The sequence below is a fragment of the Schistocerca nitens genome, chromosome 7 (assembly GCF_023898315.1).
Source record: "Schistocerca nitens isolate TAMUIC-IGC-003100 chromosome 7, iqSchNite1.1, whole genome shotgun sequence".
Classification (NCBI taxonomy): domain Eukaryota; kingdom Metazoa; phylum Arthropoda; class Insecta; order Orthoptera; family Acrididae; genus Schistocerca; species Schistocerca nitens.
Genome location: NC_064620.1, coordinates 328,664,180 through 328,689,598, shown reverse-complemented (window position 1 = coordinate 328,689,598; position 25,419 = coordinate 328,664,180). Strand labels below are relative to the sequence as shown.

At 43.1% G+C, this 25,419-nt stretch overlaps 1 protein-coding gene across 1 annotated transcript in view; it reads right to left on the bottom strand.

The window, feature by feature from the left end:
- Nucleotides 1-25,419, bottom strand: part of LOC126194648 (leucine-rich PPR motif-containing protein, mitochondrial) — a 194,171-nt gene that overhangs the window by 119,552 nt on the left and 49,200 nt on the right. The window contains exon 8 of the mRNA XM_049932831.1: nucleotides 16,693-16,908. Coding sequence (XP_049788788.1) covers nucleotides 16,693-16,908 — 216 coding nt within the window. The remainder of the gene's footprint in view (nucleotides 1-16,692; nucleotides 16,909-25,419) is intronic.

Sequence of the window (25,419 nt, the reverse complement as noted above, 5' to 3'; positions counted from 1 at the left end):
CTTGAGAGACTTGTGGTACACGGCTGTTAGGAGGGCAAGTTCTTTCGCGTACTTTGTGTAGAATCGAATTGGTATCCCGTCAGGTCCAGTGGACTTTCCTCTGTTGAGTGATTTGAGTTGCTTTCCTATTCCTTGGACACTTATTTCAATGTCAGCCATTTTTCATTCATGCGAGGATTTAGAGAAGGAATTGCAGTGCCATCTTCCTCTGTGGAACAGCTTAGGAAAAAGGTGTTTAGTATTTCAGCTTTACGCGTGTCATCCTCTGTTTCAATGGCATTATCATCCCAGGGTGTCTGGATATGCTGTTTCAATCCACTTGCTGATTTAACGTAAGATCAGAACTTCCTAGGATTTTCTGTCAAGTCAGTAAATGGAATTTTACTTTCGAATTCACTGAACGCTTCACGCATACCCCTCATTACGCTAACTTTGACATCGTTCAGCTTCTGTTTCTCTGACAGGTTTTGGCTGCATTTAAATTTGCAGAGAAGCTCTCTTTGCTTTTGCAGTAGTTTCCTAACTTTGTTGTTGAACCAAGGTGGGTTTTTCCCATCCCTTACAGTTTTACTCGGCATGTACCTGTCTAAAATGCATTTTATGATTGCCTTGAACTTTTTCCATAAACACTGACATTGTCAGTGTCAGAACATAAATTTTCGTTTTGCTCTGTTAGGTAGTCTGAAATCTGCCTCCTATTACTCTTGCTAAACAGATAAATCTTCCTCCCTTTTTTTATATTCCTATTTACCTCCATATTCAGGGATGCTGCAACGGCCTTATGATCACTGATTCCCTGATCTGCGCTTACAGAGTCAAAAAGTTTGGGTCTGTTTGTTATCAGTAGGTCCAAGATGTTATCTCCACGAGTCGGTTCTCTGTTTCATTGCTCAAGGTAATTTTCGGATAGTGCACTCAGTATAATGTCACTTGATGCTCTGTCCCTACCACCCGTCCTAAACATCCGAGTGTCCCAATCTATATCTGATAAATTGAAATCTCCACCTAAAACTATAACATTCTGAGGAAATTTATGTATATGTATTCCAGATTTTCTCTCAGTTGTTCTGCCACTAATGCTGCTGAGTCGGGAGGTCGGTAAAAGGAGCCAATTATTAACTTCGCATGGTTATTGAGTATAACCTCTACCCATAATAATTCACAGGAACTATCCACTTCTACTTCACTACAGGATAAACTACTACTAACAGCGACAAACACGCCACCACCGGTTGCATGCAATCTATCCTTTCTAAACAGTGTGTGTGCCTTTGTAAAAATTTCGGCAGAATTTATCTCTGGCTTCAGCCAGCTTTCCATACCTAGAACGATTTCAGCTTCGGTGCTTTCTATCAGCGCTTGAAGTTCCGGTACTTTACCAACGCAGCTTCAACAGTTTACAATTACAATATCAATTGCAGTTTGGTCTCCGCATGTCCTGACTTTGCCCCGCACCCTTTGAGGCTGTTGCTCTTTCTGTATTTGCCAGAGGCCATCAAACCTAAAAAACTTCCCAATCCACACCACACAACCCCTGCTACCCGTGTGGCCGCCTGCTGTGTGTAGTGGACTCCTGACCTATCCAGCGAAACCCGAAACCCCACCATCCTATGGCGCAAGTCAACGAATCTGCAGTCCACACGGTCACAGAACCGTCTCAGCTTCTGATTCAGACCCTCCACTCGGCTCTGTACCAAAAGTCCGCAGTGAGTCCTGTCGACGATGCTGCAGATGGTGAGCTCTGCTTTCATCCCACTAGCGAGACTGGCAGTCTGCACCAAATCAGATAGCCGCCGGAAGCCAGAGAGGATTTCCTCCGATCCATAGTGACACACATCATTAGTGCCGACATGAGCGACCACCTGCAGATGCGTGCACCCTGTACCCTTCATGGCATCTGGAAGGACCCTTTCCACATCTGGAATGACTCCCCCCGGTATGCACATGGAGTGCACATTGGTTTTCTTCCCCTTCCTTGCAGCCATATCCCTAAGAGGCCCCATTACGCGCCTGACGTTGGAGCTCCCAACTACCAGTAAGCTCACCCTCTGCGACCACCCGGATCTTGCAGACTGAGGGGCAACCTCTGGAACAGGACAAGCAGCCATGTCCGGCCGAAGATCAGTATCAGCCAGAGACAGAGCCTGAAACCGGTTCGTCAGACAAACTGGAGAGGCCTTCCGTTCAGCCCTCCGGAATGTCTTTCGTCCCCTGCCACACCTCGAGACGACCTCCCACTTTACCATGGGTGAGGGGTCAGCCTCAATGTGGGCAGTATCCCGGGTAACCACAGCCGTAGTCCGATCGGGGGATGCGTGGGACGAGCTGACTGTCCCCGACAAACCCCCATCCGCACCCCCACAGTGATGCCCATTGGCAACAGCCTCAAGCTGTGTGACCGAAGCCAACACTGCCTGAAGTTGGGAGCGAAGGGATGCCAACTCAGCCCGCATCCAAACACAGCAGTCACAGTCCCTATCCATGCTAAATACTGTTGTGCAAAGAAAGTCTGAACTAATCTACAGAGAGCACAAACAATTCTACACAAAATTTAAACAGTTATTAAAATAAAAGACTGCCTAGTAAATGCAGTAATGCTGCTACTTGAGCACTGGTGACACACTGCTCGGCGACAGAAGGCATTCTGACTCCTCACAGCATTGAGGAGTGAAGGCTAGGTTAAAACGGACTCTGAAAAGCCCATGGTCTGATTAAGATTTGATCCTGCAACCTCTCAGTTTCCAGGTACACTGTTTACAACTACACCACGAGGTACAACTTGTAGATAGTTCATTCATGTACAGGTTTTGAAGAGCGAGTTTGTGAGTATCAAAATATGTCACATATACGGCAGTATCTTTTGACCGCATTCACTAAGAAGCTTAAAGTATTTACAAAGACAAGGGATGGTCAACTTTAGACACAAATGTCAACTTTATAACTCTACCTGTTCTCAATCAAAGAGATTGTAACAGACCGACAGACAGAAAACAAATGGCACAAAATATATTTGGCCTTTACAAATGTCTGCTTGTGTCTGTGTATGTGTGTGAGTGTATACCTGTCCTTTTTTCCCTCTAAGGTAAGTCTTTCTGCTCCCGGGATTGGAATGACTCCTTGCCCTCTCCCTTAAAACACACATCCTTTCGTCTTTCCCTCCCCTTCCCTCTTTCCTGATGAAGCAACCGTTGGTTGCGAAAGCTTGAATTTTGTGTGTATGTTTGTGTTTGTTTGTGTGTGTATCGACCTGCCAGTGCTTTCGTTTGGTAAGTCACATCATCTTTGTTTTTAGATATAAAATATATTTCTTACATGACATAATTACAAGTTAACAATTTTCAGATTTTTCCTTTACTTTTACTCTGAAGCCTTGCTTCTTGCCAAAAGTTTTATAACTGGTAGCATTCACAATAATGTTTTGAGAGAAAATTCTCTCTTCTGATTGTGAAACAATAAACACAATTTATTGGTAATGAAAAGAAGAAAGCAGTGACAGTGCAGATGCGAAAGGTAATGGAATGTTCCAGTAACATGTTAAAGCCGAGCAAATCAATCATGTGCAAATTACAGCATGTGGGACACTATGCTGAGATGAACAAAATTTAAACACCTGCCCTAATAAAACCCAGCAAACTGCTCACAATAAATATGCTGTGTGCAAAGTAAATAAATGTGTTGTTATTCAGCAACAATATGAACAATATAAGCAAATATCAACTTTGCTGGACCTTTAACGTGTTATGTTGTACAGCACTCTACTTAAAAGCTGGCAAAGAAACTTGGACACTGAGTCGATTATTGGGATTGGAGAATAGACTGAATGATGATGTGCTTTAAAGTGTCTAGTATCTAAATAACTAAAAGCTAAAACAGCGAAGAGTCACTGCTGCAGGTTACCTACCTAATGGCTTCCAGGTGTGTGTGTGTGTGTGTGTGTGTGTGTGTGTGTGTGTGTGTGTGTGTTTATAAACTTACGTTAAAGGATATACACAATAATTCAAGTATTAAAGTTAGAAACTGTGTACATGATTTGAGGCAGCATAACACATGAAGTGCAAATTACCTGAACTATATTCATCCAGTATTTAATAATGAGAACACTTAGCGACTTCCAGCAAACTTTACATGTAATGTCAAACATTTTAGGAACTTTTCCTCACCAATATCACCCAAAAAATAATGAAAAGAAAAAAGTTTATTGCTTACTATATTTTGTTGTTCACATAGTCAAACTTCAACATTAGGCATGAGGTTTAAATTTTTTTTTTTTTTTTTACTGCTAACTTTATTACAATACATTTTACTGACAGTATTCACATGATGTTGTAGTAGTAGTAGTAGTAGTAGTAGTTGTCGTCGTCGTCTTCAGTCCAAAGACTGGTTTGATACAGCTCTCCAGACTACTCTACCCTGAGTAGGCCTCTTCATCTCCGATTAACTACTGTAACCTACATCCTTCTGAATCTGCTCACTGTATTCATTTTTTGCCCTCCTTCGACAGTTTTTACCCCCCACACTTCCCACCAGTATTAAATTGGTGATCCGTTGATGCCTTAAAATGTGTCCTACCAACCAATCCATTCTTCTAGTCATGTTGTACCACAAATTTCTCTTCTCCCTCATTCTATTGAGTACATCCTCATTAGTTACATGAACTACCCATCTAATCTTGAGCGTTCCTCTGTAGCACCACATTTCAGAAGCTTCTATTCTCTTCTTGTGCAAACTATTTATCTTCCATGTTTCACTTCCATACATGGCTACATTCCATACAAATACTTTCAAGGAAGGACTTTCTGACACTTAAATCTATACTTGATGTTAACATATTTCTCTTCTTCAAAAATGCTTTTCTTGCCATCGCAGTCTACATTTTATATCCTTCCTACTTTGACCATCATCAGTTATCTTGCTTCCCAAATAGCAAAAACTCATCTACTACTTTAAGTGTCTTGTTTCTTAAGCTAATTCCCTCAGCATCACCCAATGTAATTCGACTACATTCCATGATCCTCGTTTTGCTTTTGTTGATGTTCACCTTACATCCTCCTTTTCAAGACACTGTCCATTCTGTTCAATTGCTCTTCCAAGTCCTTTGCTGTCTGTAACAGAATTACAATGTCATCAGCAAACCTCGAAGTTTTTATTTCTTCTCCCTGGACTTTAATTTCTACTCCAATTTTTTATTTGTCTTTACTGCTTGCTCAATATACAGACTTGAATAACAATGGAAATAGACTACAGCCCTGTCTCACTCTGTTCTCAGCCACTGCTTCAATTTTTTGGTCCTTGACCCTCATAACTGTCATCTGGTTTTTGTAGAAATTGTAAATAGCCTTCTGCTCCCTGTATTTCACCCCTGCCACTTTCAGAATTTGAGAGTATTCCAGTGAACATTGTCAAAAGCTTTCTCTAAGTCTACAAATGCTAGAAACATAAGTTTGCCTCTCCTTAACTTATCTTCTATGGGAATGTGTAGGGTCAGTATTGTGTCGTGTGTTCCTACATTTCTCCTGAATGCAAACTGATATTCCCCGAGGTTGGCTTCTACCAGTTTTTCCGTTCTTCTGTAAAGAACTGGTGTTAAGTATTTTGCAACTGTGACTTATTAAACTGATAGTTTGGTAATTTTCATATCAGTCAGCACCTGCTTTCTATGGAATTGGAATTATTACATTCTTATTGAAATCCGAAGGTATTTTGCCTGTCTCATACATCTTGTTTACCAGATGGAAGAGTTTTGTCAGTAGCTCTAGCGAAATGTTGTCTACTCCTGGGGCCTTATTTCGACTTAAGTCTTTCAGTAATTTGTCAAATTCTTCACTTAGTACCACATCTCCCTTCTCATCTTCATCTATGTCCTATTCCATTTCCATAATACTCCCCTTGAGTACATCTCCCTTGTACAGACCGTTTATATACTCCTTCCACCTTTCTGCTATCCCTTCTCCGTTTAGGACCGGTTTTCCATCTGAGCTCTTGATATTTGTACAGGTGGTTCTCTTTTCTCCAAAGGTCTCCTTACTTTTGGTGTAGTCAGTATCTATCTTAACACTTGTGGTACATACTTCTACATCCTTACATTTGTCCTCTAGCCATATCTGCTTAGCCATTTTGCGCTTCTTGTCAATCTGATTCTTTAGACATTTGTATTCCCTTGCACCTGCTTCATTTATTGCATTTTTATATTTTTTCCTTTCATCAATTAAATTCAATATCTCTTGTTTACCCAAGGATTTTGTAAGGGATCCGTGATCCCACGAACATAGATATTAGTATCCGACACCCAGGTCGATAGCACACAAGAGTCAACTGTCGAGCGCTGCAGGAGGCAGTGAGACGAGTGTCGAGTGAGCAGTAGTACTGGAGAGACGGGCAAGAATGGTGGCTGAGTGAGTAGTGAACGGTAAATTTACCAGAGTATGACAAATGAGTGCGTCCCCCTAATCGTCATGGGGTTGACCATCATCAACATTGATATGTGAGTGATATGAAACCAAAAGTGACAAGTGCTGAATTACGTGTTTCGTTTCAACCGCGTCAGCCAGCAACAACCATGGATTGCAGTGAGGATTGTTGTGAATGTTAACCATCATTGTTGCGTGGGAAGAAGTAATTAAAAGCCACAATTAATAAAAGATATAACCGTAATTAGACGTGTAAGGTGAAGGTAGCAAATGCCTCAGAATTTGTGTGTTTGTAGAAAATACATATCAGTTTGTACATCGCAACCTTTATGGTCTTTAATAATAGACAAACTTTCAATCAATAACTATTCCATCTCAGAACAGCCGCACTCGGTTGAAATACCCCCGAAATCACAGCAAGAAAACCGATAGCCTTCATCCATTAAGCACATGGTCATATAATTATAATAATTAATTGTTTGGCTGCTTCAGTAAATTATCACACAAAACCCAATTAGGAATTTAAACGGGGGTGTTTCAATTTCTACTAGCCCTCATCTTTTTACCTATTTATCCTCTGCTACCTTCACTATTTCATTTCTCTAAGCTACCCATTCTTCTTTTACGGGATTCCTTTCCCCTGTTCTTGTCAATCGATCCCTAATGCTCCCTCTGAAACTCTCTACAACCTCTGGTTTTTTCAGTTAATCCACGTCCTATCCTATATCCTTAAAATTCTGCCTTTTTGCAGTTTCTTCAGTTTTAATCTGCTGGTCATAACCAATAAATTGTGTTCAGATTCCACACCCACCCCTGAAAATGTTTTACAATTAAAAACCTGGTTCCTAAATCTCTGTCTTACTATTATATAATCAATCTGAAATCTTCCCATGTCTTCAGGTCTCTTCTACATATACAAACTTGTCTTTTCCTACTATCAAATTCCAGTCTCCCATGACTATTAAATTTTCATCTCCCTTGACTATCTGAATAATTTTTTTTATCTCATCATACATTTCCTCAATCTCCTCCTCACCTGCAGAGCTAGTTGGGGTATAAACTTGTATTACTGTGGTGGGTGTGAGCTTCGTGTCTATCTCGGTTACAATAATGCATTCTCTATGCTATTCATAGCAGTTTATCTGTGTTCCTATTTTTTGTTCATTATTAAACCTACTCCTGTGTTACTCCTATTTGATTTTGTATTTATAACACTGTATTCACCTCACTGAAGTCATTTTCCTAAACACACACACAAACACCCACCCACACACACACACACACACACACACACACACTGTGACTGTACCTGCAAAATTTTATCACATAGTTCAGGAGAGACAATGTTTTATACATGGGGTGGGGCAGTTATTGGTGTTACCCTAATGAAGGTGTCGAAAAGATTAACTTGCTTAAGGTCCATTGAAATGACCGCAATTTGGGAAAAAGCACAATAGCATATTGTGTAAGCTCACAAAGTAATATGAACGGGACATGGCTATCATCCTACTATAAGTATACAGTATTCTCACAGGCAATTCACATGATATGATTTCACATATGTTACCATTTACTTAAAACAAAGATATTGTAGACATTACTGATACTTAATATTCTACTCTCAAATAGTGTCTGCAAGAACAAGTTAAAGTTTATCACTGACATTAACAATGACACACAAAGATGCCATAAACATTAGTTTGGAGTGAGTCTCACATCAATTACAAGGACTGTATTTTTAAATGTTTGAGAGATTGTGAATGGAGTTATATAAACAAATAGTGTTAAATTTAATACATGGCACTTATCAATTGAAGATCCTGAATGGTAATGCAACATATAACATGGAAACAAACATAGAGTTTCCACAGGAAATATAAATGTATAGGTTGGAACCAGTGAAGTTGAGGATGACATTTCACTACTATAAAATGAATTTCATTGTTCTTCTCTCTTTATTCTTATTCTACTTTTGCAGCTGATAACAACTGAAAAATCCTTCACTATTTTGGTTACAAAACAGATGATGAAACGATAAAATACAACTGATTTCATATTTAATATTTGAATAAAAACTTATTTATTATGTTACCATTGACAAGAGGAGCGTTCAGTAGGTAATGCAACACATTCTTTTTCTCAGCCAATTTGATTGAAAATTGCAGAATCTGGTGTGGGGCATTGTGGAATATTCCCACTTCCACCCCTGTAGTCTGAGGAAGTTCTGATCCAGGGTGGCACTATACATAGCCTTCAAAATGGCGGCTGTAATGGAGGTGCATTCCAAACAGAGAGCTGTCACAGTTTCTTATGGTGAAAAACCACAGCATCACAGATATTCACAGGCCCTTGCAAAATGTCTATGGAGACCTGACGGTCAACATATGCTCAGCGAGACATTGGGCGAGACGTCTATCACCACACAACAGTGTCACGCAAAACTGTCCGATCTTCTGCATGCCAGCTGGCTGCACACAGCTCTGACTCCTGCTGTGTTGGAACATAGGGACCATCTTATTTGAGGTGACCATCACATCACAATCAAACACCTCAGTGCTCAACTGGATGTCTCTGTTGGTAGTCCAGATAAACTCAAAGGAGGGTACTTAAATGAGTGTGCCTGCTGGGTTGCAACACTGCTAAACAGAAAATGATAAAGAGCAACGAAGGACCATCTTTGTAGAATTACTTGCGCGTTATGACGCTGACTGTAACAATTTTTTGTTAACAATCATCACAGGTGATGAAACGTGTTGATCACTTCAAGCCACAGCACCTCTCTGGAGAAAAATTTCAGAGCCACACCCTCAGCTGGTAAAGTCATGGTGACAGTCTCCTGGGATTCTGAAGGGGTTATTCTGTTTGATGACCCCCCTCATGGTGTGATGATCAACTCTGAAGTGTACTGTGCTAACCTCAGGAGATTGAAGCGACTTCAGTGGTCAGTCGCCACAAAAATGCAAACAAACTTCCCCTTCTTCATGACAACGCAAGGTCTCATGTAAGGCAGTGCACTCAAGAGCTCACAAAACTTCACTGGACTGTTTATCCTCATCCACCCTACAACCCAGATCTCAAACCTTCCGACTTCCATCTGTCTGGCCCACAGAAGGGTGCAGCATCGTCGCCCAACACCGAAGGTAGGAAGCTGGGAAAGTTAAAAGTCCGCCGAAGCGTAGCTAAAAGTGGGCAGTCCAGCAAGAGGTGGACTACTTTCATTTGGGCGCCACAGCAACACAGAGGTGGGTCCTCGTGACGGAGTAGGTAACCATACGTTAGCTGTGTATGGCCAATGTGCAGCCGGCAGAGGACAAGTTATTCCCTGCGAGAGGACTGCATGGAAGACTTCCATACATTCATCGGCTCCTTAATGACACGCAGCTTGTTGTGCATACTGTTATGCCATTCTGTCTCCCAAAGCCTGAAAACCCTGCGGCTTAAGACAGAACACAGGTCAGCTTCGGAGATGACCATCTCCAGAAGCGGTTTCCGCGTCTCCTGTTTAGCCAGCCTGTTGGCAAGTTCGTTACCTGGGATTCCGACGTGTCCTGGGATCCACACAAACACCACTCAACGATGGGACCATTCCGGGGCATAGATGGACTCCTGGATGGGCCCTAACAGAGGATGGCAAGGATAGCACTGGTTGATAGTTTGTAGGCTGCTCAATGAGTCAGTACATAGGAGAAATGGTGCGCCAGGGCATGAGCAGACATGCTCAAGAACACGAGATATGGCCAGCAGCTCTGCAGTGAAACACTACAGCCGTCTGGCAAGGAGTGCTGTTCAGTATGTCCATGAACATACGTAAAGCCTACGTGACCATAAGCCACTGAACCATCAGTGTAAACCACGTCAGAGCCCCAGAACACGTAAAGAATCGAGAGGAAGTGACAGCAGAGAGCAGCGGGTTTAATGGAGTCTTTAGGGCCATGTGAAAGGTCCAGACACCATGGAGGCGTACTTGAACGGACCGCAAGTACAGGTGGTAAAGGGAAGGACTCCAGTTCAGAGAGAAGGGACAGCACGCGAACCGCAATCGTTAGCCCCTGACCTGGGCCGCCGATGTAGGAGATGGACCACTGTGGGCATGAAAAGGAGGCGGTAATTTGGATGCTCAGGAGAACTACGAATGTGTGCAGCTTAACTGGAGAGCAGTTGTGCATGTCTGATCTGCAATGGAGTGACCCCAGCCTCCACCAGTACGCTGGACACCGGACTCATTCTGAACGCTCCTGTCGCTAGTCGAACCCTGCCGCGGTGCACTAGGTCGAGTAAATGCAATGCTGAGGACGCTGCCAAACCCTAAACCACACTCCCATAGTCAATTCGGGATTGGACAAGGCCTCTGTAGAGCTGCAGCAGTGTAGAGCAATCTGCTCCCCAACTAGAGTTTCTCAGGCAATGGAGGGCATTGAGCTGCTGCCAGCAGTTCCGCTGAAGCTGACGAAGATGAGGAAGTCACGTCAAACAAGCGTTGAAAACCAGTCATAAGAATCGATATGTCTCCACTACAGTGAGTGGATCGTCACAAAGGTAAAGTTCTGGGTCCGGATGAATGGTACGATGCAGACAGAAGTGCATGACACACGAATTTGCGGCTGAAAACTGGAAGCCGTGGGCTAGGGCCCATGACTGTACCTTGTGGATGGTTCCCTCTAGGCGTCACTCAGCAACACCAGTACTGGAGCAGCAGTACAAAATGCAGAAGCAGTCTGCATACAGAGAAGGTGAGATGAAGGGCTAGCTGCTGCTAGACCGTTAATGGCCACTAAAAATAGAGAGACAATCAATACAGAGCCCTGCGGTACTCCATTCTCCTGGATATGGATGGAACTATGGGAGTCACCAACTTGGACACGGAAAGTATGGAGCGACAGGAAGTTTTGGATAAAAATCAGGAGCAGGCCCTGAAGACCCCATTCATACAATCTGGCAAGGATATGATGTCGCCAGGCCGTGTTGCATGTTTTACGTACGTCAAAAAAGACAGCAACCAAGTGTTGGTGTCTGGAAAAGGCTGTTCGGATGGCAGACTCGAAGGACAAAAGATTATCAGTGGTAGAGTGACCCTGGTGAAAGCTGCCCTGACATGGAGCCAGTAGGCCATGTGACTCCAGGACCCAACCCAACCGCCAACACAGCATACGTTCCAGCAGCTTACAAAGAACATTGGTGAGGCTGATGGGCCGATAGCTATCCAAATCAAGCGGGTTTTTACCGGGTTTGAGCAACGGAACGCTGGTGCTCCCCTGCCATTGCTATGGAAAGACGCCATCACACCAGATCCAGTTGAAGATGACAAGGATATGTCATTTGCAGTCAGATGAGAGATGTTTAATTATCTGGCTGTGGATCCGATCACGCCCAGGAGCTGTGTCGGGGCAATGTGGAAGGGCACTGAGAAGCTCCCACTCTGTAAATGGCGCGTTATAGGATTCACTGTGGCGTGAAGGGAATGAGAGGACTTTCCCTTCCAGCCACCGTTTGATTGCGCGAAAGGCTGGGGGGCAATTCTCTGACACAGAGGCTCGAGCAAAGTGCTTGGCAATCGCGTTTGCGTCGGTAGATAACACGCCATTTATGGTAACACTCGAAAAGACGTTTGATCTTTCCCCAGACTTGGGAAAGTGATCTGTGGCACCCAATGGTTGAGACGTATCTCTCCCAACAATCCTGGTTCCGTCGTTTGATAAGTTGGTGAACGTCGCCATGCAGCCATTTAAATGCTATGAGGTGCTCCAAGGAAGTGTGCTGCTTATGCTGCTGTAGAGCTCACTGATGCTCCGTAACTGCTTCAGAGACTTCCAGTGACCACCAAGGGACTGCCTTACACCGGGGGCACCCTAAGTTGTTTCTGCTGCAGAAACAATTCTTGTAGTCACTTGCTCAACCATGACATTGTTGTTACCGTGTGGGGGAGATTCAACGATGACAACAGAGGTGAAAGTTTCCCAATCCGCCTTGTTTAAAGCCCATCTGGGCAGGTGTCAGTGTGTCTGACACCGGGTCGGTGACAGGAAGATGGGGAAATGGTCACTACCACACAGGTCATCATGTGCTGTCCAGTGGATAGATGGGAGAAGTCCTGGGCTGCAAATTGATAAATCAATGGCTGAGTAACTTCCATTAGCCACACTGAAATTTGTGGTGGCCCCAGTATTTAGCCGGCCGGTGTGGCCGTGCGGTTCTAGGCGCTTCAGTCTGGAACCGCGTGACCGCTACAGTCGCAGGTTCGAGTCCTGCCTCGGGCATGGATGTGTGTGGTGTCCTTAGGTTAGTTAGGTTTAAGTAGTTCTAAGTTCTAGGGGACTGATAACCACAGATGTTAAGTCCCATAGTGCTAAGAGCCATTTGAACCAACCCAGTATTTAAGAGGCAGAGGTCGAAGTGAGACAGTAAAGTTTCTACATCTCTGCCTCGGCCAGTAAGCATGGTGCCACCCCACAAGGGGTTATGGGTGTTAAAATCTCCCAAAAGTAGGAAAGGTTTAGGGAGTTGATCAATTGGTGCAGCTAATACATTCAGGGGTACTGCACCACCTGGAGGAAGATATACATTGCAGACAGTTATTTCCTGTGTCATCCTTATTCTGACAGCCACAGCTTCAAGAGGCGTTTGAAGGGGGCACAGTGTCACTACAGACTGAGTTTAGGACATAAACGCAAACTCCACCTGACACTCGATTATAGTCCCTACGGTTCCTGTAATATCCCTTATGGCCGCAGAGGGCAGGGGTCCACATTACCGGGAACCAGGTTACCTGGAGGGCAATGCAGATAGTAGATGTAAGGCTTAACAGTTGCTGTAGCTCAGCCAGGCAGTGGAAAGAACTGCCGCAATTCCACTGGGGAACGACATCGCGAGACTGGGAAGGCATGGAACATTCAATGAGGCAGTTTACGCCTCAGAGTCACCTGCTGCCACTGATTTATTGCCTGAGCAGTCTGTATCCATTGTCTCTGAGGGTCTGGCGACATCTAGGTCCTCAGCGTATGCCAAGATCTCCACCCCATCCTCAGACACAGAGTTTGTAGGTTGCGGTGGTGTGGGTGCCACCGCAATTTCCTTGGTCTTAAGGGTCTTCTGTTTGGATTTCTCTCACTGCTCCCTGGGTTTCCCTGGCTGGGAGGACATCACTGGCTCAGTCCCTGAGACTGAGGATGAGCATGAAGCCCTACGACGAGCTACTTTTGAGCTGTTCAGCCACTGGTGGGTGTCATCTTTCCCACAAGCAGAAACATGGGAAGGGAGTGACCCAAGGGACCCCTTCCTACGAGAGAAGCCAAAGAAGACATATGCTTCTCCAGCTTAGAAGTGGGGACAGACATCCCTGATGGTTGGGAGGGCGGGGGGGGGGGGGGGGGTGTTGCTCCCGAAGTAGGTGGTGTGGGAGCAACAGGGAGGGAAATGACCCCCACCATAAAGGGGGCAGGTGTAGTCTTCCAGCTCTGAGAGGTGACTGGGGTTGGCGGAGCTGATGGTGCCAGAACTGTTGTAGCAGTGGCGTAAGACGATGTCATATGTACAGGATGCAGGTGTTCAAATTTTCTCTTATCCTCAGTGTAGGTCAGTTGGTCCAGGGTCTTGTACTCTACGATTTTCCTTTCTTTCTGGAGAATCCTGCAATCTGGCGAGCAAGGCAAATAGCGCTCTCCGCAGTTGACACAGATGGAAGGTGGGGCAGATGGAGTATTGGGATGTGATGGGCGTCTGCAATCTTTGCATGTGACGCTGGAAGTACAGCGGGAAGACATATGGCCAAACTTGCAGCACTTAAGGCACCACATTGGGGGAGGGACATAGGGCTTTACATCACAGTGATAGACCACCACCTTGACCTTCTTGGACAATGTATCGCCCTCGAAGGCCAAGTTGAAGGCACTGGTGGCAACCTGATTATCCCTCAGACCCCGGTGGACACGCCAGACAAAATGTACACTCGCCACTCTAAATTGGCGCGCAGCTCATCGTCAGACTACAAAAGAAGGTGTGAAGTATGATACCCTGGACCATATTTAAGCTCTTATGGGGCATGATGGTTACAGCAACATCCCCCAGCTTGTCACAAGTGAGTAACATTCGTGACTGGGCAGAGGATGTTGTTTTGGTCAAGACTGACCCAGATCTCATTTTGGACAATCCCTCCACCTTCCCAAAATTGTCCTCTAAATGCTCCACAAAAAACTGAGGCTTCATCGTTATGAAAGTTTCCCCATCAGCTCTTGAACATACAAGGTACCAGGGCGAATAAGATCCGCTGCCATCCTTAGCCTGATGTTCCTCCCATGGTGTGGCCAGGGAGGGGAACGATTTCAAGTTTGTACTTCTATGCGTTGAATTGAGCTCGTGAACACTTAGAGACTGCTGGTGTTTCATCACCAGCAAGAGATGATGGACTACGCTTCATCACGTGTCATCCGCCATGATGCCATCCACTCCGATCAGTGGCACTCCCCACGGGTGCCACCCAGCCACAGCGAAGGCTACCTGGCAGGATAGCCATTGCTGGGAGCGCCAATGCCCCAGGGGAATGGGCGTCTACCCACTGGCATACGTGGGGAGTTAACAGCACAGGCATCAGCAGAGCAATCCCTGTGTGATCAGGGGGCTACAACCAACAGGGTACATGGCGGCCCCACCAAAACGGACTGACTGCCATGCTGGATATCAGGTGCCAAGAAGTCCACGGTCATCGTCAACGCAGAAAGCGACACTGCATAGTGCACGGTGTAAAACGCACCCAGGAAGGTGTCCTTGCCCAAGGGATGGAGGATGAGTGGGATTATGATGACGAGGAAGTAGCCTAAGGATCTCAATGCACGATGGACATGATGCACCATGTAAGGCACCCTTCCCCAATTGGCTTGCACTTCGGGGAAATTTTGGAAAATGGAGGTCAAACCCTACAGAGGACCATCACATAAAAGCTGAAACGTGTTAGACTCCTTTTAGTTGCCTCTTGCGACAGGCAAGAATACCTCAGGCCTATTCTAATCCCTAACTCGCAGGGCGGTGTTTACTATTTCAACAAGGAGATTTCATTCTATGGATGTTGCTCCAGCAATGTACAAAATTTTAAAATTTCAGAGTGATTTTTATCAGAAAAAAATTGATAAGATGAACTGCTCTCGCACCATGGACGTTGTAAGAAGGATACCTTACATAAGCAGCTTTCAATTTTCTATAAATTTAAAGGGGAACTTACATCATTAACATTCAGCAAAACTGGTTTTTCATACAAAAATTTTGCAGCCATAAACCAGTGTCTACCTTAAATTCAGTAGTCTTCACGCTTAATTTTGGACGTGTACACAAATGCATTTCAACTCCCAAAAAAAGGCTAAATTATTATATGACTAGCACTGAACCTTTGACCTACGGTGTACCAGTCTGATGCTAAACACTACTGGTTCATTCTTAAAGTGGAAACTGTTTTTAAAAGGATGGCAGGTAAATTAACCTCGCCTGTTTATCAAGGAAGAAGCTCCTACACAAAGACCCACAAACGCAATTGGCTTTACTGTGAGATAGCTGGCATCTTAAGATACATCATCATTCAACCTGTTCGTTCCCCATCTCTATCTGTATCCTGTATCTGTGAGAAAATTCTCCACTTTATGAGGTTTATGGCTAAAATGTGGAAAAAATAAGCAAGTTATGATGTACAAATGAGAGAATATTGTTTCACAAAAGAAAAATACATTAAATTTTTATGACAACATGCGGCATTAGATTTACATGAAATGTGGATCCACACATATTACTCACTGAATAAATGCTACGAAGTGATAGCATCCAAGGACTACTGTCAAACAAAAGCACCAGACCACATTCCACTGTTGTGCTTTGCAAGGCTCCGACATACAGATGTGTAGTATGTGGCAGTGCTACACTTGCAAGGATACCCGAGTATATGTTGTCACTGCCTCCCCTACCTGTTTCTCTAACATAAACACAATGTTGCTGCCACCCTAGCCAGGCCTTCAGTTTGGCTTACTGGATAATAACTGCAATGGTCATTTTATCATTTGCTTTGTGTCTTAGTGCATTTTTTCCTTTATAATACACAAAAGAATGTATGCAACTAATAGCGAAGGTAAGCAGAAATGCGGTAAGGCTATTACCATCCTGCAAGGCACATTCATTACAGTACGTTATGGCGAACCAATATCACACCTTTCCATGACTAACTGGTAATCAATTTGTCATTCTCACAATCAAAAGTTTATCATCTACAAACAGAATTTAAGTTGAACAATTCACAGCAAATCTGTAGGCTTACCTAGATCTGCTGCATCTGACAGCTTATTTGCCTGCAGTAGGCTGCAAACAACAGAACACGCTGCAGCTGCTGCTGTTACACCAGCTGCACTTAATTGACTCACTATTTGCTCTGGCTTCTGATCTTTCAGGTATGGAATTACATAGTCTCGAAGTGTTTCACCACCGACAGTCAAGCCAAACTGCACATTCATGCGTCTCAGAATATCTTGGATGCCTGTTGATACACAAGGGTCCTTTACAAATAAATGCAATTTACTTGCAAAATTATTATCATTTCTTTCAGCAATAGATAGAAATTGATAAAGAATGTAAGATTGTGATGTGTGCACAAAATTAACTGAAAAAGATCTTTAATATAGACCGTATATTAGCATTAATTACTTCACCATTACTAATATGCTGCTAAGCAATGACTACTAATACTGTTCAGCTTTTAGTGATACTTACTTCTGACAAGTCATTGGGAAAAGTCCAGAATAATTTAAAAACATAAAAACAAAAGCGTTCAGGTAAAATGTCAATGAATCATATAAATAAATGTGAATGTAAAATGAAAATTTGCCAGGGCTCATCCACATCATATGTTAATAAGCCGGTAATACTCTTAAAATTACATGAAGCTGAGGTGCCCTAAGAGGTACCATGTAAAGTGTTAACAGAATGAGTGTAAATTCAAGACATAAAACATTTCACTATAATAATCATAAGAAAATATAAAACTTGTACAAACCTATAAAAGTCTGAAGATAAAATAACTGTACAACAAAAAACTGATTTATAATCATTTTTTATCCAGTAAAATGCTGATAAATGTCATATTACTTCAAACATAGGTGCTGGGAATAACAGCTACAGCAGAACAACAACAACACTCAAAACGTTTCTTTTCTTTGATATGGTGGCCATTTCTGTAAAACACACTTTACATTTCACCTCAAGCTTCAAGGGATTACTTTAAAGATCTGAACGAAAAACTCGCTAGTTTTATACGAGCGGACTTAAAAATGTACATTATTATTATTATTGCAGGTGAAGTATCTATCATTGAATGCTGTACCACCTCAAAGTGACATACATTCATGACATCATTTTTCAACATAGTCCCAAAGTCTCTGTAAATGTTCTACCATTCATTCAATTTCTCAACGATTGAAATCCTGCCATGTCCATGAGACCTTGGTCAAATTGTTGGCACCCTTTTACTACAGTTGGATGCAACATTGCATTTGGTCCACAAACCGCCAGAATTTCAAGGTGAATCTATGTGCAATTTAGTTGTTGACAATAATCATACTGTCCTGTGTACTTCAACTTTTGGGTTTGTTTCCAGTTGCCACACCATTTCACTTTCAATGGGATGAAAATGTTGTGTGTACCACAGTGGAACTGTCTCTGCAGGAAACCTGGACCATGTTCTCTATCTTCTGACAATGCAATACTCTTGTTGTGCAATGATCTCAGCATCGGACAACATGTGGACATTACTATCTGAAGTTCTACATACACAGTAAAAAAAGAGTATGAACGGGTACACCGAAAGTCATGTCAAAGGATATCACATCAATAAACTCATTATGACAAAAATTACAAAAAAATTATTAATTATAAACCTTAAATATCTTAATATCAAAACAGGAGGCATTATATTTATGTTCTGCAATTATGATTTATTTATTCAAACTGTTTTTTTTTTCTTTTTACGTCACTGTCTGGTGATAAGGAAAAACCAGAAACCAGTTTGTGAGTAAATAAATACCAGTGGCAAAACATTAAGAAAATGTTTTCTTTTTCTTATTTCTATTATGTTTTGCCAATTACTGACATAGTAATTGGGGAATATTATCCATGGGTGAGGAACCATTGTGGCACTTGAAAAAGGAGGCAAAATATTTGAAAAATGTGATTAAAAGGTGACATGATATTTTAAAAAGTGATTTAAAGGTGAGAAATTATTCCAATAAACATATAACACAAATGAACTGTTTTCATTTTTCATAACCCCCTGCCAAAAGGACTGGTTAAGACCATGATCAATTTCTCTATTATGATCCTGGCTGGGATAATGCCAGTTTTTCCTTCATATGAATTTATTAATATATAGAAGTACATTGGTAATTCAGCATTGGTTTCTTGATATTCATAACAGAAATCTTAATTCACAAGAAACTTCTACATCACATTTTTACAACTAATGATATTCTATGTTTCAACAATGGAAAAAGATAAACAAAACATTTCTGGATTACTGTTTCTTAGGAATCTTTGTAAAATAGGAAGTAATGATGATAGATTTTCTTTTCTCAAGATTTTTTTTTTTTTTTTTTTTTTTTTTTATTTCCACCACGCTTCCTTTCACTCTTTCTTCTACTTTCACGATTTGTGCACCCTCAGGCAAGCCTTGGCCTGATTTTGCTGCCTTTTCCACTAACAACTGCTTGTTCAAAAGCAAGCAGATTGCCAATATAAAGAGTTCACTATGAAGAACTTCAGAACTACTCAATTTTTTTCAAAGCAGAAATCTTCAAAACACAAGCCAAAATGGTCTGAGGCATTTTCTATTTCTCTATGCAACTTGTGATTAAGTTTTTAAAATGGTGTGTGAACTTAGTGAATAGCTTTTCAGATGAAACAAAATTCTGCTTTCATTGATTTTTTTATTATTATTTTTTATTATTATTAGTAGATAGATAGAATGTCCGCAGCTCGTGGTCTTGCGGTAGTGTTCTCGCTTCCCACACACGGGGTCGATTCCCGGCGTGGTCAGGGATTTTTCCTGCCTTGAGATGACTGGATGTTGTTGTGTCATCTTCATCATCATCATTCAACCACATAATGGTCGGAGGAAGGCAATGGCAAACCACCTCCGCTAGGACCTTGCCTAGTACCGCGGTGCGGGTTTCCCTCATCGTCCCCTATGCTCCTCGGAGTATGGGACCTCATCATCATCATCAGTAGATAGAATATCATTGTAGGATTTGAACTGAACACTAGCACAATTCTTTTTTAGAAGTATGTGCTTAAGAAGATAATATTGAATACCATCCTACTGTTTCAAAATCATGTTGGCTAATGGTCCTAAATTAAGTCAACTCATGGTTGCATGCCTCAAAAACTTGTGATGTCGAATGTCAAACTTTGACTGAATTCCTTCATATTCTTCCCAGCAAAAATGCAAAACTTCAAAATAAGGTAAATTCAGATGCTTCTTAACCTAAACACTCCAAAGCCTTTCCATGGGCATCATACATCATATGAATGCTGTAAGTTGTCTGCCATGGATCTCCTAGACATCACTACCTAGAAGCCTCAAAGCTTTTCTATTGACATTTGGTCATCTAATCGCAGCCTAAGGCATTTATTTAGCAGCAAGATGGCTTCAGAAAGTGCTTCGCATGATTTCTTATGTAATATTTCACTGTCTACTTTGCCAATAAAGAAAGTAGGACCATTAGCTAACATGATTTTGAAACAGTAGGATGGTATTCAATATATTTGTTCTCTGATCAAATTTGTAAATTGTAATTCTCTTTTATCTTTAACATAGGTTGTCTTTTCCATCAAAACTTAATCTGTAAAATGATGAACATGCTTCCTCTAACATATTTTCCTGAAAAAATAGTGTCAGTTTATCATTTACTGCATACCCCATTTTTTTAGATGAGACTGAAAAAAATGTTTAAAAATACTACCATGGAACATAATAAAAATGTTACACATACAGTTGACATATCCAAAGAGTAACTGGAAGTCACTGATTTCACTTTAAAAATCAATCCAGTGGTGGAGGAACTATCCTCGGTACTTAACACCCATATTGTTGGCACACATACCAAACTTGAAGGAAGAGTCTGATCTGAAAGTTCTAAAAGTTACACTTACATTTTGCTGTAAGTGAGTGGTTAACTGAACTATTTTCCTCCCTTGCAGAGACTACTTTTCAAACTATCTGTCTTCTCAAGCCAGTAACTACAGGTTTTGCATTTTCCCATATCAAAAAGTTTATTTTCAAAAGTGAACAGAGTCTCACAGGAGCAGTTGTGTTACAACAGCAAAAGTAGATTCTGGGACAAAAATTGAAGCAGTAGTAGTAGGGGAATAAATGACACTAATAACAGTTGCACAAAATATAAAAACCACTCAAAAATTCAACAAGGAACAATCTACCTCAAATTTCAAAACCCCCTCATCAGGTTAGATCTGGTCTCCGGAGGAGCCAAGGTGGAGATCTGCTCCAACCGCGACGTAAAACACAAAGACCAGCCATAGACATCGCACCGAGGCAATCCTGTGCGCGAATCCCATAGGGCTGCGTCGCACGTTGCCGGTTATGAAACAATCGTGCCAGAGGAGGCTGAGCAACGGTATGGTATGCAGGGGTGTATGGTGTGGACAAAGTTTTATACGCCTGGCGCACTGTAAGTAGCCGTCGCCGCATTCACCAACCTCTGCACAGAAGCTTGGTATGGGGCTAGTTCGGAATGCCCCAGTGGCCAACCGAAGCCCTTCATGGTGCACAACGTCCAACAACTTTAAGTAAGAAGGCCTCGCAGACCCATACACCGTGCACCCATAATCGAGCTGAGATCGCACAAACGCCCTGTAAAACTGGAGCAGACAAGTCCTGTCAGCTCCCCATGTACTGTGGCTAAGACATTTTAAAATACTTAAAGCCTTAAGTGACCGCCGTTTCAGGTCTTTAAGATGAGGTAACCACGTGAGCTTCGAGTCAAAAATGAGCCCCAGAAATCTCACCGTGTCTTTAAAAGTAAGAATAGTGTCCCTCATCCTCAACTCAGGAAAGGTTAAAATCGAACGAGAACGGTTAAAAAGAACACATACAGACTTCTCGGTGGAAAACTTAAAACCACTCTTTTGCGCCCAGTCATCCAAACGCCTAATCGTAAGTTGCAACTGACGAGTTGTCGTTGCAAGGCTTGAAGAAGAGCAAAACAAAGAGAAATCATCCACAAACAAAGAACACTGGACAGGACTTTTCACTATGGACGTAATGCTATTAATAGCGATGGCAAAGAGAGTCACACTTAAAATGCTACCCTGAGGGACACCGTTCTCCTGCGCAAAGCGATCAGACAGGACATCACCAATTCGGTATCTAAAATATCGTGGCGAGAGGAAAGACTGAATAAAAAGAGGAAGACAACCACGAAAACCCCATTCGTGAAGCTGCTCCAGGATGAGACGCCTCCAAGTGGTATCGTAGGCCTTCTCGATGTCGAAAAATACACCTAGAAGGTGATGACGGCGTAGGAAAGCTTGTTGTATAGCCGCCTCCAGGAGGGCAAGGTTATCGAACGTGGAACGAAACCTCCTGAACCCACACTGAAAGCGACTAAGGAGTTGCCGGGATTCTAAAATCCAGACAAGGCGGCGGTTGACCATCCGCTCCAAGGTCTTCCCTATGCAACTAGTGAGGGCAATACTACGGTAGCTACTTGGGCTCGTGCGGTCTCTCCCAGGTTTTAAAAAAGGGATTAAAACTGCCTCACGCCACGCATCAGGAAAGTGACCCGACGCCCAAATGGCATTAAAAAATGCGAGGAGTATTTCTCTGTTGCGCATTGTGAGGTGCCATAGCATACTGTAATGGATCCTGTCGTGACCAGGGGATGTGTCACGAGATCCAGACAATGCAGAATCCAGCTCCCACATAGAAAATGGGCAGTTGTAAACTTCATGAGAGGTGGACTGGAAGTTCAGACTACATCTCTCAGCAACCGCTCTATGGCGCTGGAAACCTGGATCCTGACTGGTTGTTGCAGTAACTGTGGCAAAATACGCTGCCATAGTCTGGGCAATGTCCCGCAGATCCGTGTGGGAGTGCCGTTAGTCATTACAGCAGCTATGGGGCACCTCCCTCCTCTGCCAGAAATTTTCCTGATGGTCTCCCACACAATGGAACTTTTGGTGGAACGATTAATGGTGTTCAGGAACGTTTGCCACGACCTCTTCTTGCTCTCACGGATAATGCGGCGACATCTTGCCCTCGCCACCCGAAAGGCTGCAAGATTCTCAGCAGTCGGCCGACACTTGAACCGACGCAGAACCGCACGCCTGGTCCAGATTGCAGAGCGGCATTCGGCACTCCACCAAGGCACAGGTGGACTCTTCCAGTGGCCTGTGGAATGGATGCTGCAGCCATATTACCGTTTTGGTAATATGATCCACCCACACCTCAACATTCGCACAGTGTTCGAATTGGGCCAACTGGCTATAAAGCGTCCAGTCGGCTCCACTGAGCACCCATCGTGGTGGTCTCCTTTCGGGGCCCACACCTGGCAGGTGAATCCAGATTGGGAAATGATCACTGCCGTGCAAGTCAGCAACCACTTCCCAGTGAGCACTGGCGGCAAGAGCTGGAGAGCAAAGCGAGAGATCAATGGCAGAGAACGACCCAGTCGCCGTGCAGAAATGAGTAATCTGTCCTCCATTGAGCAAGTAGGCACAGGATGACAGGAGAAGCCTCTCAATTGCTCTACCCCTGGGGCAGGTAATTGCAGAGCCCCAAAGCACATTGTGGGCATTAAAATCACCACAAATAATGAATGGCTGGGGGAGCTGTGTAAGAAGGTCGGTGAGGGCCGCTTCATCAAGAGCATCGTGTGGGGGCAAGTAAAGTGAACATACAGTCAATGGATGACGCACATGCACGGACACAGCGACGGCCTGTAAAGTCGTCGTAAGTGAGAGAGGCGAGGAGTGGTAGTCCGTCCTGATGAAAATACCTACGCCGCCTCTAGCTCTCTCTCCACGCAGGTCGTCCTTTTTGTGGAGTGAATAGCCTCGTATCTCAGGGGAGTATGATGGATGGAAATACGTCTCCTGGAGACAGAGACACAGTGGTCTACCCTGAGAGAGTAGACAAAGTTCCTCCACATGCGTCCTGAACCCTTGCAAGTTCCACTGGAGTATGGGAGCCATCTATGTTGGGGGTAGCACCTTCATCCTGTCTCTCCGACGGGGCGGGGAGACCGCAGCAGGTGGAGGGGCAGGCATGGGACGAGATGATTGCCCCACACATACATCGTACTCCATCAACTCTGGGGAAGAGTCAGATGAAGGCTCACGTAAAACAACATCGGCATGGTCAGATGGTTTACCACGGGATTTGACCCGCTGTTGGTGCTGTACAGTAACTTTCTGTGATTTGGTGGACTTTGGGGGAGCTGATGTGGGAGTGGTAATTGGCGCACTGGGCTTGGGAACAACCTCAGCTGTGGGAGGCGCGAGGGGCTGGACCAAGTTCGCCACTGTACCTTTGTCTGCCGTTCGAATAGGGGCTACTGGCTCTGAAACACTGGCTGCGTTGCAAGTGCACTGACAGCTGCAGGTGTTGGTGCCAACACTCACCACCTCAGTCTGCGTTGAGGCATCGACTTTTGGAGTAGGCTTCTGTACCAGGGATGCAAAAGATGTAGCAAATGTGGGAGGTTGCATCGACTTATAAATCTTCTTGGCCTCACCATAGGGGATACGCTTGGTTGTTTTTATTTCCTGGACCTTGCGTTCCTCTAAAAATATTCGGCAGTCCCTACTCCAAACAGGGTGGTTCCCAGAGCAATTAATACATTTAGCCGGAGACGAGCAACCAACTCCTTCATGAGCAGCCTGACCACAGTTTCCACAAGTCACTTCGCCTTTACAGCCTAAGGTGGTATGCCCAAAACGCTGGCATTTAAAACAGCGCATTGGGGTCGGGAAATAAGGCCTCACACTAAGGCGAAGGAAGCCAGCTTTAACATGATCAGGAAGTTTTGTGCTACTGAAGGTTAGAATAAAGGAGTCGGATTTGACAAGAGTGCCATCAACCCTCTTCATGATGTGTTGGACATCAACGATACCTTCTGGAGCCCACTCACGTTGCAGTTCTTCCTTGGGAATATCAACTAGATGCCGGCATGTCACAACACCTTTGCTGTAGTTCAAGGTGCTGTGCAGTTCAGTGTCTATGGCATACTCTCCAAGGCATTTAACAGATTGGAGGTTAGTTGCTTGCTGGGAAGTGGAAGTTTCCACTAGCAAGGTCCCATTACGTAAGCGCTTCACCGATTTTAAGGAGCTACAGATTCTCTCCAATCCCTTTTGTATATAGAAGGGCGAAACCTTCTCAAAACTACCCTCCTTCCGTTTCACAATGAGAAACACATTCGGATTACGGGTCATTCCATATCAAATCACCCAATAAAAAATAAATTTTACACCCACCTCCTTAGATTTTCATGAAATTTGGCTCAAATGGTTCTAATACCATCCTGACAACACCTGCAAATTTTTTTTGCTGTATCTCTTACAGTTTTTTTTTATAAATTTTTAAAGTTTTTATGTTTTGCGTTTTCTGAACCTTCGGAAATGGTCAATTTAATTTGTATTCAAAACTTTAAATTTGCTTATCTTAAAAACTCTTTTAGATAACATCATGAATTTTTGCAGCAAGTTTATTTATTATAGGTATTTGAAGATAAAAATGATGCTATTAAAATATATTAATATTTTCTATGAAAAAAATATATATATGTATTTTTTTCTTTTTTTTTAACGGATGTTTTGTTTTATAAGAATTGCAATATCTAGAGTCTCAGACCTGATAGAATGCTCAAATTTGTTTTAATTTACTCTTAAACATATAGGCTACTTGATAAAACAAAAATAATGATGGCTTTTTAACATGTTTATTAATTACAGTAGATTACATTAGAATTATGTACGA